Source organism: Strongylocentrotus purpuratus, unplaced genomic scaffold (genome assembly GCF_000002235.5).
Source record: "Strongylocentrotus purpuratus isolate Spur 01 unplaced genomic scaffold, Spur_5.0 spur5_scaffold_4, whole genome shotgun sequence".
In the NCBI taxonomy this organism is placed as follows: Eukaryota; Metazoa; Echinodermata; class Echinoidea; order Camarodonta; family Strongylocentrotidae; genus Strongylocentrotus; species Strongylocentrotus purpuratus.
In genome coordinates this window covers 1511588-1526322 of record NW_022145610.1, presented here as the reverse complement: position 1 = coordinate 1526322, position 14735 = coordinate 1511588, and the positions used below count along the sequence as shown (strand labels likewise).

The 14735-nt window shown below is 39.2% G+C and overlaps 1 protein-coding gene across 1 annotated transcript; it reads right to left on the bottom strand.

Annotated features, from left to right (window-relative positions):
• Positions 1 to 660: 660 nt before the first annotated feature.
• LOC105444622 lies at positions 661 to 11589 on the bottom strand. Its single transcript, XM_030997709.1, has 6 exons — positions 10822 to 11589; positions 6493 to 6618; positions 4090 to 4232; positions 3528 to 3608; positions 2720 to 2955; positions 661 to 1268 (listed from the first exon to the last, which is right to left on the bottom strand). Exons 1-6 carry the CDS (start codon positions 11528 to 11530, stop codon positions 1178 to 1180), a joined length of 1386 nt encoding a protein of 461 aa, XP_030853569.1. The 5' UTR covers positions 11531 to 11589; the 3' UTR covers positions 661 to 1177.
• Positions 11590 to 14735: the final 3146 nt, after the last annotated feature.

Sequence of the window (14735 nt, the reverse complement as noted above, 5' to 3'; positions counted from 1 at the left end):
ATTCCATAAAGAACTGTCTACATAATTTCGTTTGGTTGTTCTGGCCTCTGGTATATTAATATTATTTGTATTTTTTTGCCTTATAACATTAAATACATGTATAGTTTTTAATCTAAAAACCATCACGTAATTCTTATCCTGATGATTTATATATCGTTGAGACAGCGGAAATACCAATAAATTGTATTTATTTTGCAGCCATCCAGTTTCTAATTTGAAATCACAGTCCACTCGCGTGATGATTACTTTTTGAGAGTTTGTTCCTGTTTCTTCATGTGCATAAACTGAATAAAATAACTTGATGCTATACTAATGCATGGGCTGTCCTGATTATCCCTTTGATTGAGATTACAACCATTAAAGAGTAAAGTGATATAATAAGCTAATATTATCTTCTTACACTGTAGGCATTGAAGGCATGGAAGGAGAGTTGAACTACTACTACTCTCCATATTTGTGTATTTAATATTGTTATGGAAATAAAAACAATATATTGCACAAAAATTAGGAATTGTGTAGGTCACTAGGCCTTTGTCATATATTTGATGCATGGAATTATTGAAAACATATTCAAAATAGATCATTACAATTAAATGCACAAATTTGCCAATAATGATTACAATTTCGAAAATTAATCGTATTCCTAGACTCCCCCCCCCCCCCCCAAAAAAAAAATCAAATTAAATATTATATAAATATGGACTTACCATTCGATTTACATTGAATTCTTAATAAATTAATTCCTCAAAAATCAGTTATTTCAGCAGATGAGAATGCCGGTTTAAAGTGTGGGTTGTGAACAATTGATATTCTTAAAAGAAAAATAGGGTACCATTTACATGCTATAAATCTCCATCATCACAATTAAGATCTTCATGACACTGCAGTGATGATGATGCTATACCCATTTCCTCAATATTGGTAATGAGTTCAATCTGCTATCAAAACAAGCTAATCATGCGACGAAAAGTGTTTACAGCTCTGTAAAGAGGCCCTTTATAAATGATAATGATAGTAAAATTAATGTATAAAATAACACGTTTTTGAGCGTGATGATATTTAGAAGAAAATATTGTCGCTGTCGTCGTCTTCGATATTAATTCTCCGGTTTTTAAGAAAAGGAGCTCCACGGTGGTTGGCTTTTGAAAGAGCTTGGTCTGATTTCTGATGTCATCTGTCAGTTGCCTTGGTAACCGCGTCTCTGCATGTTTTCCATGGCATTATTGCAAGACCACGTGAACAGGTCTCGCCAACGCGGTGTCAGCATTCTGTAAAGCCGACAGTAAAATGCAATTACAGTAACATATTTCTTAGTGGCCACCTCTGAAATTGAAATATGGCTTATCTGGATTTTTTAATATTTATTATTACAAAAATACAAATTTATTATTTTAATGGGTGTCTGATAACTAATAGCTCTCGCATAGCAACCTTACGAAAATAATAATAATAATAATACATTACATTTATAATGCGCTTAATACAATGTTTCTATTAAAGCGCAAGAGAAATAAGGATGGATAAGGAAGGAAAAGTGAGAAATACTAAAGGAACATGTTAAAATGCTCCTAGGATAAAAATCCACTAGTGTTTCTACATCATAAATCTATCCACTAAGAACAAATTCTCCTTCAGCGACAGTTGTTGCACTGAAGACATCATAATATTGTTATTTTAAGAACGCCTAGGCCTAAACATAGATGTAACTAATATAGAGCCGAGTGATGATGGAAGAAAGGTTTTATTGAAAGTTAAAATGGGAACTATTTCATTGACAATGGTACATATATATGCACCAACTGAGAGAAAGCAAATAGAACGTTTTTTCAAAAAAATCTGAATACATTCGTATTAAATTCTTGTGTAAAAAATGAAAAATCTAACTTAGTAATGACAGGAGACTGGAACTGTGCACTGGACGTCAAGAAAGACACTCTAAACGTTTAGGGAACAAACCGTTCCTATTACAAGAAACCGCTACATTTTAGTAGATTGTTAAAAGAAATACGAATGATTGTTAAAAGAAATACGAATTGTGTGATATCTGGAGGAAAATGATTGTTAATACTATTCAGTTTACCTGGAGAAATAAATATCTCAAACTTGATTCAAGATTAGAATATTGGCTGGTCGATAACAGTTATTTAGGGAGAGTTGTAAGAGCTGATCACAACGAAATATTCTCTAAAAATCAAAACAAAGTCTGTTCAAAAGGGTTCAGGTTACTGGACGTTGAACAGTCGTGTTCTGTCTGATGACTGTTATAACAATATTTGTGATGTTATTAGTTCAATCAATTCTCAAAGTATGAGCCCCCTACAGATATGGGAACTTTTGAAATAAAGATACGTGGATTTACACATATATTATACACATAACGTGTCGTTGCAGATCCAAAAAATAGAAAAGGGTTTTAAAAAATGAAGCTTAATGTGCTACAAAAACAAATTGATAACCAAAGTGGAAATGATGATAATGAAAGCGAATGAAGAGTCATAAAAGAAGAGCTAGAAATATATATATAAAGTAGAATTTAAAGAGGGAGAAAGAAGGAATATTTTCTCAGTTTAGAAAAGAGAGCCAGCAGAAAAACATAAATCAGTTAAAGACAGACAACGGAAAAGAATTATTGAAAAACAAGACGAAATATTGAAAGAAACCATTAATTTTTATAGTAAGTTGTTTGCCAAGTGAGCGAGTAATTTTTATGTTAACATACCCGTTGATTTTCAGGTAGACGCTGGGAACCAAACACAATGCATCAGATGCAGCGTAGTAGATCATCTCTTCTTTTAATGGTCGACTCTTCCAGAAATCTGGCGTCTCAAGCATCTTCTTCACAAACGCATCGTCTTTGTGAGATGCGCCCTCTCCGAGAAGCTCACAAAGAGTTTTGAAACCGACTTGGTAGGATCGATTCCTGTTCAGTTGCTCCATTATTGTGCGCATCGCAATCTTGATGAAAATATAACAAATACATACATTTTAACCACTTCTTGAAATGCTTTACTTTCACATCACATTGACTTTTTAAAGTTCCAAAATTGGATAACAATGAGTTGCAAATTGGATTTGGCACGTTACATAAATTTAGATCATATCAATAATAAAATAAAATGTATCATCTGAATGCCCAGGGGGAGGGGGGGGGGTACTCAGATTTGGTTTAGACGGGGGTGTGCCGCTCAAACCTCGAAACCCCTACCCATTATTAAGGGGAATTTTTCTCGAAAAAAGACCCATTTTCCACAATTTTCGGGTGTTCTTTCGGGTGTTTGCCCAAAAACGGACCCTTTTGAAAAAAGAACCCATTTGTAATGGTATTTTTGTTATTGGTGGGACCCATGTTTAGGGATTTGTTGTGAAAAAATTCACCCATTAGAGCGCCACACCCCCGTATGTCCTAATATGTGAGTACCCCTCCCCCCCCCCCCCCCGGTCTGAATGACTGAATGTATGAAATGCATTATTACATCATGGATGAATGCAGTTAGTTTTAATTGGAGATAACAAAGATGTTAGCTTACCGACGTATCAAACACGTTCTTGAGTTTTACACCAAACCCATGATACAGGGAGTATGTGTCACTTTTACAATCATGGATCACCTGAAATAAATAGTATAAATTAAGTTTTATGCAGGGAACATCAATTATGATAAGGGTTTAGTAAATTTTAGGCTAAGTATCACAAAAACAGTTAGCAAACAGCATTAGCACTATTTATATTATTCTATAAAGCAGGTAGATTTTTGCTTGATGTTAGATGTCACATAACCCTTGATTTCCGTTTCAACCATGCATAACATGATTGTCTACCTTTTACAGACTTTGCATTGTATGAGGATATTAAGTTTATGTGCAATATACTAAAGGAAAGAGGGAAGTTATATATATATATATATATATCAATACACATTCAAAACATTAGGTTTTACCATTGAGGCAAATAGTCTTGTTTTTAAGACTGCTTTTGGACTGACAGCCATTCTGAAAATTAGGCAATGCTGTGGGGCAGCTATTTTTCTCTAAATTCAAATCATTCCATTGTAACAATCAAGTTGTTAATCTTATAATCACACAAGTCTACCTTCAGAATGTTGTTATGTTCTAGTATCTTCTTGAGACTAGAGTTTCCTTTGAGAAGCTGAGGGTTCTTGAATGCATCAAAGAGGAATGCTTTTCCGTCCCACGTTGAGATCTGAACAAGAGTCAGGCATCCGTTCGCTGTCCCTGTACACAACATAATTATCGAGATATGGACTTCAGGGGATGTTTCAACAAGCCATACAAATATATTTCAAAATTAATCAAAATCAATTTTAGCTTGGAATTGATTTAACGAATAAAAGCATCACTTTTAACCTAAAATTGATTTGGCCTTTATTTATTTATTTTTGTTTAAATCGAGATCAATTTTTAGTTGATGCCCCTCCCCCCCTGGTGTTGGTCTGGTGTGATTAAGACATTAGACAGCAACCCTTGCTATTGCCTAGGTCACATATAAACCGGGCCCCGTATGATTGTCCCTACCCGGCGGCAACCCGAATCCCGCACGGTACCCGTAAGATGCCCTATACGGGCCCTTTACGTATAGGTATTTGGTATACCCATACCCAGGCGCGTACGCAGGGGGGAGGGGGGTTGAACCCCCCTTTACCTTTTTTTGGGGTGTGTCTTGAAGGAACCCCCCCCCCCCCTTTATTAAAAATTTTTTTTTAAAAATTTGTGGTCATGGGTGACCAAAAAAGCTGTCCTTACCCCCCCCCCCCCCCCCCGCTTATTCAGCGGCTGGCTGAGTCGTTGCGAAATTTTCGGCGCGATTAAAAAAATAAATAACCCCCCCCCCCCCCCTTGCAAAAATCCTGCGTACGCCACTGCCCGTACCACAACTACGCAGAGACGCATTTTATCACATATTAATTGGAGTTGGTGATCTTTAAACGGCAATCATTACAACTTTTCAATAAGCTAAATTCTACAAAAACTTAATCACAGTGTACTGTACGCACCTTTTCTCATTTGAAGATTGTCTGTACAATTTTGTTTTTTAACTGTTCTGCAACTATTTCTGCACACAATTTATCTTTATAGAAATTTAAAATGATTGAATGGAACAATTTGAATTTGATAGGAGAAAGAGTATGGCAAAAAATAAAATAATTCTGACTAATAATATGAGGGTTATAAGTGTTTTAAATATGACATCACTATAGCTATACGAACCTCAAATTGGCAATTTTGTTAGTGGAATATGATGTAATCACAGCATGGACCTAGGTCAATAGACAATCTTATCCCGTTTGTCGTGTACAAAATATGTTCTCCCGAGTGTCTTTTTCCTTGGGGCACTACTCAAAATATATTATGGATAGTACATTATTATACTTTTATAGAACCTCTGAAAAGTAAAGACCCTCCCGAATCATACATTTTGACGAAAAAAATGTACTTTGATCATTTTGTGTGTTTGAACAAATGGGAAATTTGTCCGGGACTATATTACAGTCACATTGCTAATTCAGCCAATTCAAATGATCCATACGCATGATACGTAAAGTGATCATAATTTTCAAAAATTCATAACTGTCTTATTTTCTTGGTCCGATTTCGTCCACACTTTGACCAGTCAGCTGCTTCTTTGATTTTCTGCTTTCTTTTAGCAAGTTTAAAGTTGTTTGCCCTTTAAACGTACTGTTCAAAGCAATGATGGCTATCATTTAGCATTCACTTCTTTACGGTGTCTTTTTGCCCGTCAAATTAAGACTAAAGCTCCTTTCCCATAGGATCTGCGTAAAATTGCGTAGTGTGGCGTACCAAGTACGCCTAAATTAGGCTGCGTATTCATGAGGAAAAAAATGGTGCTAAGTACCTGCGTAGGATATGCGTAGGCTGGCGTACGATTGCGTATGTTTACATACCCTGTGTATAGGCAACGCGTACCTATGGCGTATACGATTGCGTATACCAGGATTAGGGTTGCGTACGTTTACGTAGTCCTGGCGTAACGGGTACGTACATTACAGTTGCGCATGGTTTCTTATTGTGTGCGCAAATAGGATCTAGGACGCCTTGATTAATTTATACGCTTTTACTGCTACGTCGGATTGGCGTAGGGTAGCTTACTATCACGTATGCATGGCGTATAGTAGCGTAGTGTTGCGTTGTATTGTGTAGACTTGCGTAGAAAATGCGTACGCTTTGCGTCTAGTGTCTACGCCGAAAGTACGCGAACAAAATTAATCATGTTTAATTTTTTGCGTCCATCTCGCGTACCACTCGTCAATCAGCGTAAAGTTACGTAGGCCAGCGTAGGACAGCGTACGTTTGGCGTTGTTGGTACGCAACACTATACGCAACTATACGTATGGCCCGGTGTGAAAGGGGCTTAAGCCAGTCAATAAAATGACGCATCATGTGTAACTTGCTTCCATGTCAAACTGCTATTTAATACAAACTATCACTGATGCATGACCTACATTAATTCACTTACCTAATTTGACACCTTCACAGTCGAGTCCAATGACCACAGTCTCTCTTCTAGACTGGTCAAGGATCGGATCAAGAACTCGATTACAGGCCCCCACAGAATCGATGATTTCGGTTTGACTGAGCACATCTACAAGGAATGAAAGTAGAAGTTTTGTATGAACACTAATGCCAAGAGTAGTAGTATAGTTGTAGTAGTAATGAGTACATTGATAAGAATATTATAATACTATGATGGTATTGTAGTAACCAAATGTCACGATTTTTAACTATTGCATGTAAGATAAAGTTTTACGAGTTTATGCATTGATTTGTACATGTTTGATATGAATTGTTATCCCATTTTCAAGATGGCGGCTAGGGAGAATTAATTTCCCTTGCGTGGTACTTCACTCCGATCCGCTTTCTGGCTTAGCAGACCGTGTTCTAACTTGTTTTATATGCCTCTCTTTAGAAATCTAGCCATCTGATTGGTCGAAATTGTAGTCGTGATTTTAGCCATGCCCGCCTACCGGTCAATAGTTTTTTTTAAAGATGCCCGCATGCCCACCTACCAGTCAATAGTCTTTTAAAAGATTTTGGTGAGATCCCCTTGGTTAACGTGTAAACAGTTTATTTGTGCCAGCGCGGATAAAAAATACAGTACAGTTTGTGTGCGATTCCCGAATTATTGTAACATTCAGGCAAGTTTCCAGCAGAGATTTGCAGACAGTGTCTCAGATTTTCTGTGATGTTTTAACCAGTCATTACTCAAGAAAAGGATAAGGCAGGGACATTTCCCTGGATAAAGTAAGAATTCTTTGCGGGTTTTTGTGTGAATTCGGTATATAAAAGATGTTAATATTCGAGGCATATTTGTTTTTATAGGCTCTGTGGGACGTTACATCCTGCTATCACCCCTCGGCATCTGTTTAAAAAACAAAAATTATATTCTATTATGACGTAGACTTTTCATTTTTATGTATAGCGCGCATACTGTCATGTTTTTATACTGTTTTGATGTAAAAATTTATTCATTTGTATACATGTTTCCCATTTTCTATGTTTTCTTTATATATACATATATATATGTTTTTGAATGCTTTTTTATATGATTGTATGTTTGATATAAACTTGCATTTTTAGTCTTTGGACTTTGTTGACAAGTCTTAAATAAAACCTCATTTAAAATTGAATGTTGCTGTATACGCGTATTTCAAATTATAATTCAACCAATCACGCTGCAGTACGTAGTGGTTGGGGCTTCGCTCTGATTTTCCATGTGGAAATCAGTGGGCATTTTTATATCGGTACATGCAGGTTGCTACTGCATGTTTAGTTAACCGTGCCGGTCAATTTTTTATCCAACGAGGATCAAACGACTACGTCCCCGGACCATTACCGGTGGACTTGCTTACCAAACGCCTTGCATTTGTTCAAGATTTATTTCTGACTCTTGTTCACATCGTTGACATCAGGCGCGGATCCAGGATTTCTTAGGGGGGGGGCCACCTTTTTTTTTTGGTCCCCCCAAAAAAATCACAACGACTCAGCCAGCCGCTAAATAAGCGGGGGGGGGGGGGATAAGAGGAATTTTTTGGGGGGGTTTTGGTCTCGAAATTTGAAAATTTGACATGTTGTTCCGTTGGGGGGGTGAGGTCACCTTTTTTAGGTCAGCCATTGGCATAATTTTTTTTTTTTTTAAATTAAAAAAAAAAAAATCACAAAGGGGGGGGGGGGTTGCTCCAAGATACACACATAAAAAAAACTGAAGGGGGGTTCAACCCCGAACCCCCCCCCCCCCCCCCCCGCGTACGCGCCTTCTTGTCTAAATACAGTTTTCCCACTCCCGCGCAAAGCTCGGAAGCTTTTACGTTTCATTTAATCATTAGAGAAAGAAGACGATTTGTTGTACCGTTTTTGACTCTTAATCCTCGTCTGAATTCAGTTTCCCCCCCCCCCTGCCATCCGCGCACGCGAAGCGCGGACATTATTACGTTTCATTAAATTATTAGAGAAAGAAGACGATTCGTTGTACCGTTCTCGACTCTTAATCCTTGTCTAAATACAGTTTTCCCCCTACCGCGCGAAGCGCGGAAGCTTTTACGTTTCATTAAATCATTATCTGAATTTCAATTTTTTTTTTTTTTGTCTGCTCCTATTTCTTTATACGTCCTCTTCCTTTTCTCCCCTCTCTTTTTTTGGCCGGCGTTTTTTTTTTTTGGGGGGGGGGGCGCCCCTACTGCCCCCTGGCTACGCGCCTGCGGTCAGATGAACATCTTTTGATACCTTTTCCGCCCCCTGAATCTCGGGGGTTTCAGGCATTTGATTACGGCCAGATGAACATATTTTTATACCTTATTTGTGACACTGGCAGGACACTGATTGGCGTGAGGTCCAGCGGGCGGAGCCCCAAGAAGCTCAGGGGTTTTAGGCATTACATTACCGTCAGATTAGCATCCAGTGGGGTCCAGGGGGCAGAGCCCCCGGAAGCTCAGGGGTTTAGGAATTTGATTACGGTCAGATGATCATATTTTATACTTTATTTGTGACACTGGCAGGACACTGATTGGCGTGGGGTCCAGCGGGCGGAGCCCCCAGAAGATCAAGGGTTCTAGGCACTAAATTTCGGTCAGATGAGTATCAAGGGGCCTGCCCAAGAGCCCTAGGTTGGGACCCGGGGGCAGAGCCCCCGGAAGCTCAGGGGTTTTAGGCGTTTAATTACGGTCAGATGAGCAATTTTTGATACCTTATTTTGTTTTGACACTGTTAGTTAACTATTTTTTCTTTCTTGCTCTCTTTCTTTCTATTTCTCTTCAAAATGCTTTTCCAAAAAAAAATTGGGGGGGGGGGGAGCTGGAGGCTCCCGATCCCCGCCGGTCCACGGGCCTTGATAATAGGCCTCTCAAGAAGCATATTTCTTGCCTGGCTGTTAATTTACAAACGTATAAAAAAGTATAATTTACTAAAGAATGAGGAAAAATCTAGGAAAATTATTTCATTTCGGCATTATTATGTATACCACCGTTATGGAATTAGAAATAACCCACGTTTTAATTTTCTTTCCCCCGAGCCCCCTCCCCGATCAATACGCCAGTGCCCCCCCCCCCCCAATTTACACTTTGTTGGCGGAAAAATCGCAACTGATCTCCCCTACCTTTCTTATTTCTCTTTTTTCTTTCCCTTTCTCTCCTCTTTCCCTTCTTTCCCTTCTCTCTCTCTCTTTTTTCCTCCTTTTTTTCCCTCCTTTTTTTTTTCCTTCTTTTTTTTTTTTTTTTTTTTTCTTCCTTTTTTTTGTCCTTTTTTTTCCCCTTCCTTTTTTCCTTCTTTTTTTCCCAGGGGAGGGGGGGCCGGGCCCCCCGGCCCCCCCCCCTTGATCCGCCACTGGTTGACATCGCTTGTTATTCGACACCGTGCAGTGAGAATAGTACTTTTAATCTATCGTTTTCAATTCATCATCGTCGCCATCGTCATTTGATTCGATTAATTCATCTTGAACGCTTTGCTGAAATATTAACGATCCTTTTTGTGCTTGATTTTTTATGATTGATTAATGTTGTTTTTGAACGATTTATTATATTTGTGCATTTTTGACCGTGACGAGATTAACCTCGAGGTTAGTTTTATACTCCCTTGAGACGACTCCGTTGATATTTTATCCAGTGGTAATTGTTATTTTTATGTTAATTATTGTCGTCTGAGAGAGTTGTTTGCTCCCTTAAATATTTGAATATAGTGTGTATTTTGTGTGTGCCCGAACAATTTATACGGACCTTGATTATTGTCACAATCACTTCATGACGAGTGGTAAAAAATATAAGACTTTATGGGTGACAGTGTAAAGAAGTCTGTTTTTATTACGAATTGTGAAATGTGAACATGTAAAAGAGATGGACAGACTGCATCAAGGCAGACTGCAAAAACAGACAAGTTGACTCCCTGACTAAAGCCACTAGGCTAACAGAAGACAGGAAGGTGTGGCAAGCCATAGTGAAACAGAAGCCATCATACATCCCAGTGATGGTATGGACGGCTTAAGTCAAAAGTCGAGTCAAATGAGCAATCCTTTAATAATAGCTTTACAAAAGTATAAGTCTCAATTTTCATTGGTTTGATCATTTTTTTTTTGAGTAGGTAAAATATATTAACCAATTACATCACTGAAAAAATGCCGTCCTTATAACTATATGAGGGAAAACATAAATTTATACAAAATTATGAAAGATAAATCACTATTATATACGCGCATAATAAAATGAATATAGATTAAGAAATAAAGCACGGGGCCTTGTCTAAAGAAAAGTATTCCTATCGTTTAAAAAAAAAATCATAATAAACAAAAATTATCAGTTACCTTTGAAATCAACAGGGTCACCAGCAGCAGATGCAGCAGCAGTCTGTCTTCTCTTCATTGGAAGTTGTATCTCTAGGGCCTTCTTGGTAAGGGCTGAATTGAAAACTTCCTCGCTAAACCCACAACAGCGCTTCACAACGCTTAATGAAATCGTGAAATATTGAGGACAATTCAGGATGAATCTTTCCAGATCCCCTTCTGTCGCTAAATAACGGCCGATTTCAGGGATTTCTTTGACTTTGAAATGTGATTTTACGAGAGGCAGGAGCTTCTGAAGTCGTAAGTTGTTGAGCATGGTTGTGATCTGCAGAAGTGCTGAGATGATCCGGCCGACAGCCTCTCGTGGCACACCACTAAAGCTGCCGGTGTCTGTAAAATACCTCTCGGGAACGTTGAACTGACTTAATTGCGGCGCTGGTTCAATGTCTTTCCTGACAAACTTCACTTCCCATTGAGAATTTCTCCTCGCCGCATTTCGAAAGCGTTCAGGAATCTTTGACAGGGCCTCCTCGGACATTGGAACAACTCGAACCTTAAGCCAAGTATTGATTTCTAAAATATCACGGAGATCGGCAATGTACGTACCCGTGCTACGGCGAGCAGCCGACGTATCGAGGCGAGTATTCCCGGCCCGACCTGATACCGAAATATTCGCAAAACCTCTGTCGATTCGCACTATGCGACCAGGTAATTCGTCTTTCTCTTCCATATTCCTTTCTTCTCGCCGTTCAACAGTTGGAATGAAAAGATGTGGTCTGTCACTGATGACTTTATCTGTAGCTCAGCTAGCAGTGACGAAGCGGGAGGGTAGTCTATTTTTTTAGGACTCTATGCTTTTATTTTTCATCAGTGATCAAGAGAATTTTCAAATTTTATTTGTGTTCCATGTATATCATGCTGTCTGACATGTCAGACTCCTTACGCAACTAAATATAAATAATATGGTTTATATCATTATGTTGAAAACCTTGAAATCATCATCGAAATCAACAAAGTTTAAATGAGTGGCTTGAAGACCGATAAGTAGGCTGCTCAGTAGATGTACGCAAGCGCAGTAAGTACTGTGTTCTGTCGCAACCACTGCTGTCAACAACAAAACTAGAACAGTAGTTGCAACATGGAGAAGCAATATTCCTCTACCCCCCTTACCTCGTTGCGAAATAGTCAACCCTGTTTTCTGTACCCAGGGACCATGCGGTGTAATCGCAGCCATTGTTGTTTTTTTAAAGAAATATTTCATCGTTTCTGTTTATCCTGATCTTTGTAATTACTTTCAATCAACATACCATGTGATGTACTAACATTTATGATTTATAGCTCTATGAGTTACCTCCCATCCTATTCGTTATCAATGTAAATTTTTTGTCCGTTTAATATAAAATGAAATGAGAATAAGCCAATTTAAGTAAAAACAAACTAAACAACTCAAAACCAAACACAGGAGCGTCACGTTTTAATCACACCAGGCGCGGATCCACGGGCCGATTCTACCGGCCCGCCCCCCCCCCCCCCCTAGCCCTCCAAAACGGTTTTTAAAAAATAGGATAGCAACGTAATTTAGACCCTTTTTAGAAACAAAACAGAGGGTCCCCCCAAAAAAGTATAATAAGTGGTCCTCATCTCCAGCCTCCCCCCCCCCCCCCGCTCATTCACCAGCCGGCTAAGTCGGCGCAAACTTTTTCCTCAAAAACTGGACCCCTCCCCCCTATTGCCGCCGGCTGGATCCGCCCCTGAATCACACCGCATATATTTGGTACAGTTATAATACGCTAATCATGCATGTAGACAATAAAGAGAATCGCAACCTATTTTACAAGACAAAGTCCATATTCGTAAGGAATATAAGAGCCAATGGCTGGGGAATACCACATGGAAAATTCCATTGAATTCTATCAAAATAATGACGTCAATGTCACGTACTTGAAAGGGGCGGATCCAGGATTTTCCAAAGGGAGGGGGGTGAAATGTATAAAATTGGGAATTACCTTAAGATGCTCTTTATGGTACATTCTGAGGCAATTCTGAATGCCTAAAATGAAAATTTATGTGAACATTTCTGAGCTTTTTTCCTGCATTTCACCGAAAAATAAATAAAAATGACAAGTTCAGCAATGGCGAAGTTTGAACATCTATTTTCGAAGGGGGGGGGGGGGCATGCGTCGGAGAAAGGGGGAGCTCCCATTCCATTTGCTTAGGGAATTACGTGTTTAGTCCATTTTTTTCCAGCAATCAAAAATAAAAGGCATTTCTTTTTATATGACATGGCACATGGGAAATATTTGCACTGCAAAATACGGTGAACTGTTGAAATATTTAGTGAAAAGATGTCTTCCCCCTTGACCACAACACTATTCATTCCCCTTTGAGAACAGAGGGTGGGATTTGTAAATCGTAACAGCCACCACTGACCAATCAAAGACAAGAAACAACACCCAGTAACATCATGTCGACAAACACTAATCAGGTTACGGTTCGACTATGAATCTTGGCTCTCCCTTTGTTTTTGTTTTTTCTTCTGTTTTAGTCTCTCTCCCTCTATCTCTATACCCTTACTTTTTCGGAAGGAAAGAGGGTGCGTGCGCCTCCCACGTCCGACCCTGGATCTGGCCCTGGTTGATTAAACAAATATTCTTAGATGATACAATGTAGAAAGCAGTCACTAATTGTTATCAATCATTTTCAACTAAAATAACGGAACCATTATGAATATACAACATATACTTTATTTTGATATTCATGTATATTTCGTACAATTTTTTTGCATCACATGTACAAAATGTGCGTCATGAATTCACATGTGTTCTTACAGTGGCGGATCCAGAGGGGTGGGGGCGAAACGGCCGCGCCCCCCCCCCCCCTATTGGCGGCGCAAAAAAAGGGAAAAAGAGGAAGAAAAAAAGAGGGGAAAAAAGGAAAAGAGAAGAAAAAACGGAGAAGAGAAGAAAAAAGAAGAAGAGAAAAGAAAGGAGAAGAGAAAAGAAAAGGAAAGAAGAGAAAAGAAACAGAGAGAGAGAGAGAGAAAGAAAAAAGGAGAAAAGAAAAGAAGAAAGCCCCCTCCCCCTCCCCCCTCCCCCTCCGGGGTCGGAGGAACCGAATTTGTGTTCCCGAAATCCCCGGTAAAGGGTTACTTTTCACCCAACAAAGTCCGGCCCGTAATACACACAAATCCGGCCAGTACTGACTTTACACACCGGAGATAGAGGGGTGCTTTCAAAGAGAGGGGACATACAATCGCGTACTACTGAGTGGGTGGAGGGGGGGGGGGAGTCGGGTGAGAAAGGTGGACAGACAAGAAAATGGTGCTAAGTGACAGTAACGACGAACAAGGGAAAACTATAATCGGGAGATTTGGGGTCATCCCAGAAGGCCTTGGCAAACGTTATTGAATAGAGGGGGCCGGGCCGGCCGCATAGAATCTCGAGCTGCGGATTCAAAGTTAAACGTTAAAAAGAGCCCTTCAAAGGTCATCATTCTTTAGTGAGAAATTTGATAAGGGCACAATATTTTATATGTCTTTTAAATCGAAGCGTTATACTCAACAGTCAAATTTAGAGAACGGTAGGGCCGCTTCACAACTCTTATTTTGCCCTTCATTTGGATTCAGCTCATACCAACTCGCTTGTGCTTGTATTTGAACTCATGTTGGTAGTAATCATGGACAGGGGCGGTAATCCTGGGCCTGATAGGGGGACACATCCCCAGGAGATTTATAAATATCGCTAGAAAGAAATATAGCGGAAAGAACGTACATATTGGGCTTAGGGATTTTCTAGAATCCATAATTTCAGCATTCAACATTGCAAAATCTCGCTTGGTCGCTACGCCCCGACCCTCGCCCGATGACACAAAACTATGATATTTATGACGCTCCCAGTCGTGGTTTATCCATGGTTGGTGTAATTTAATTTCTACTA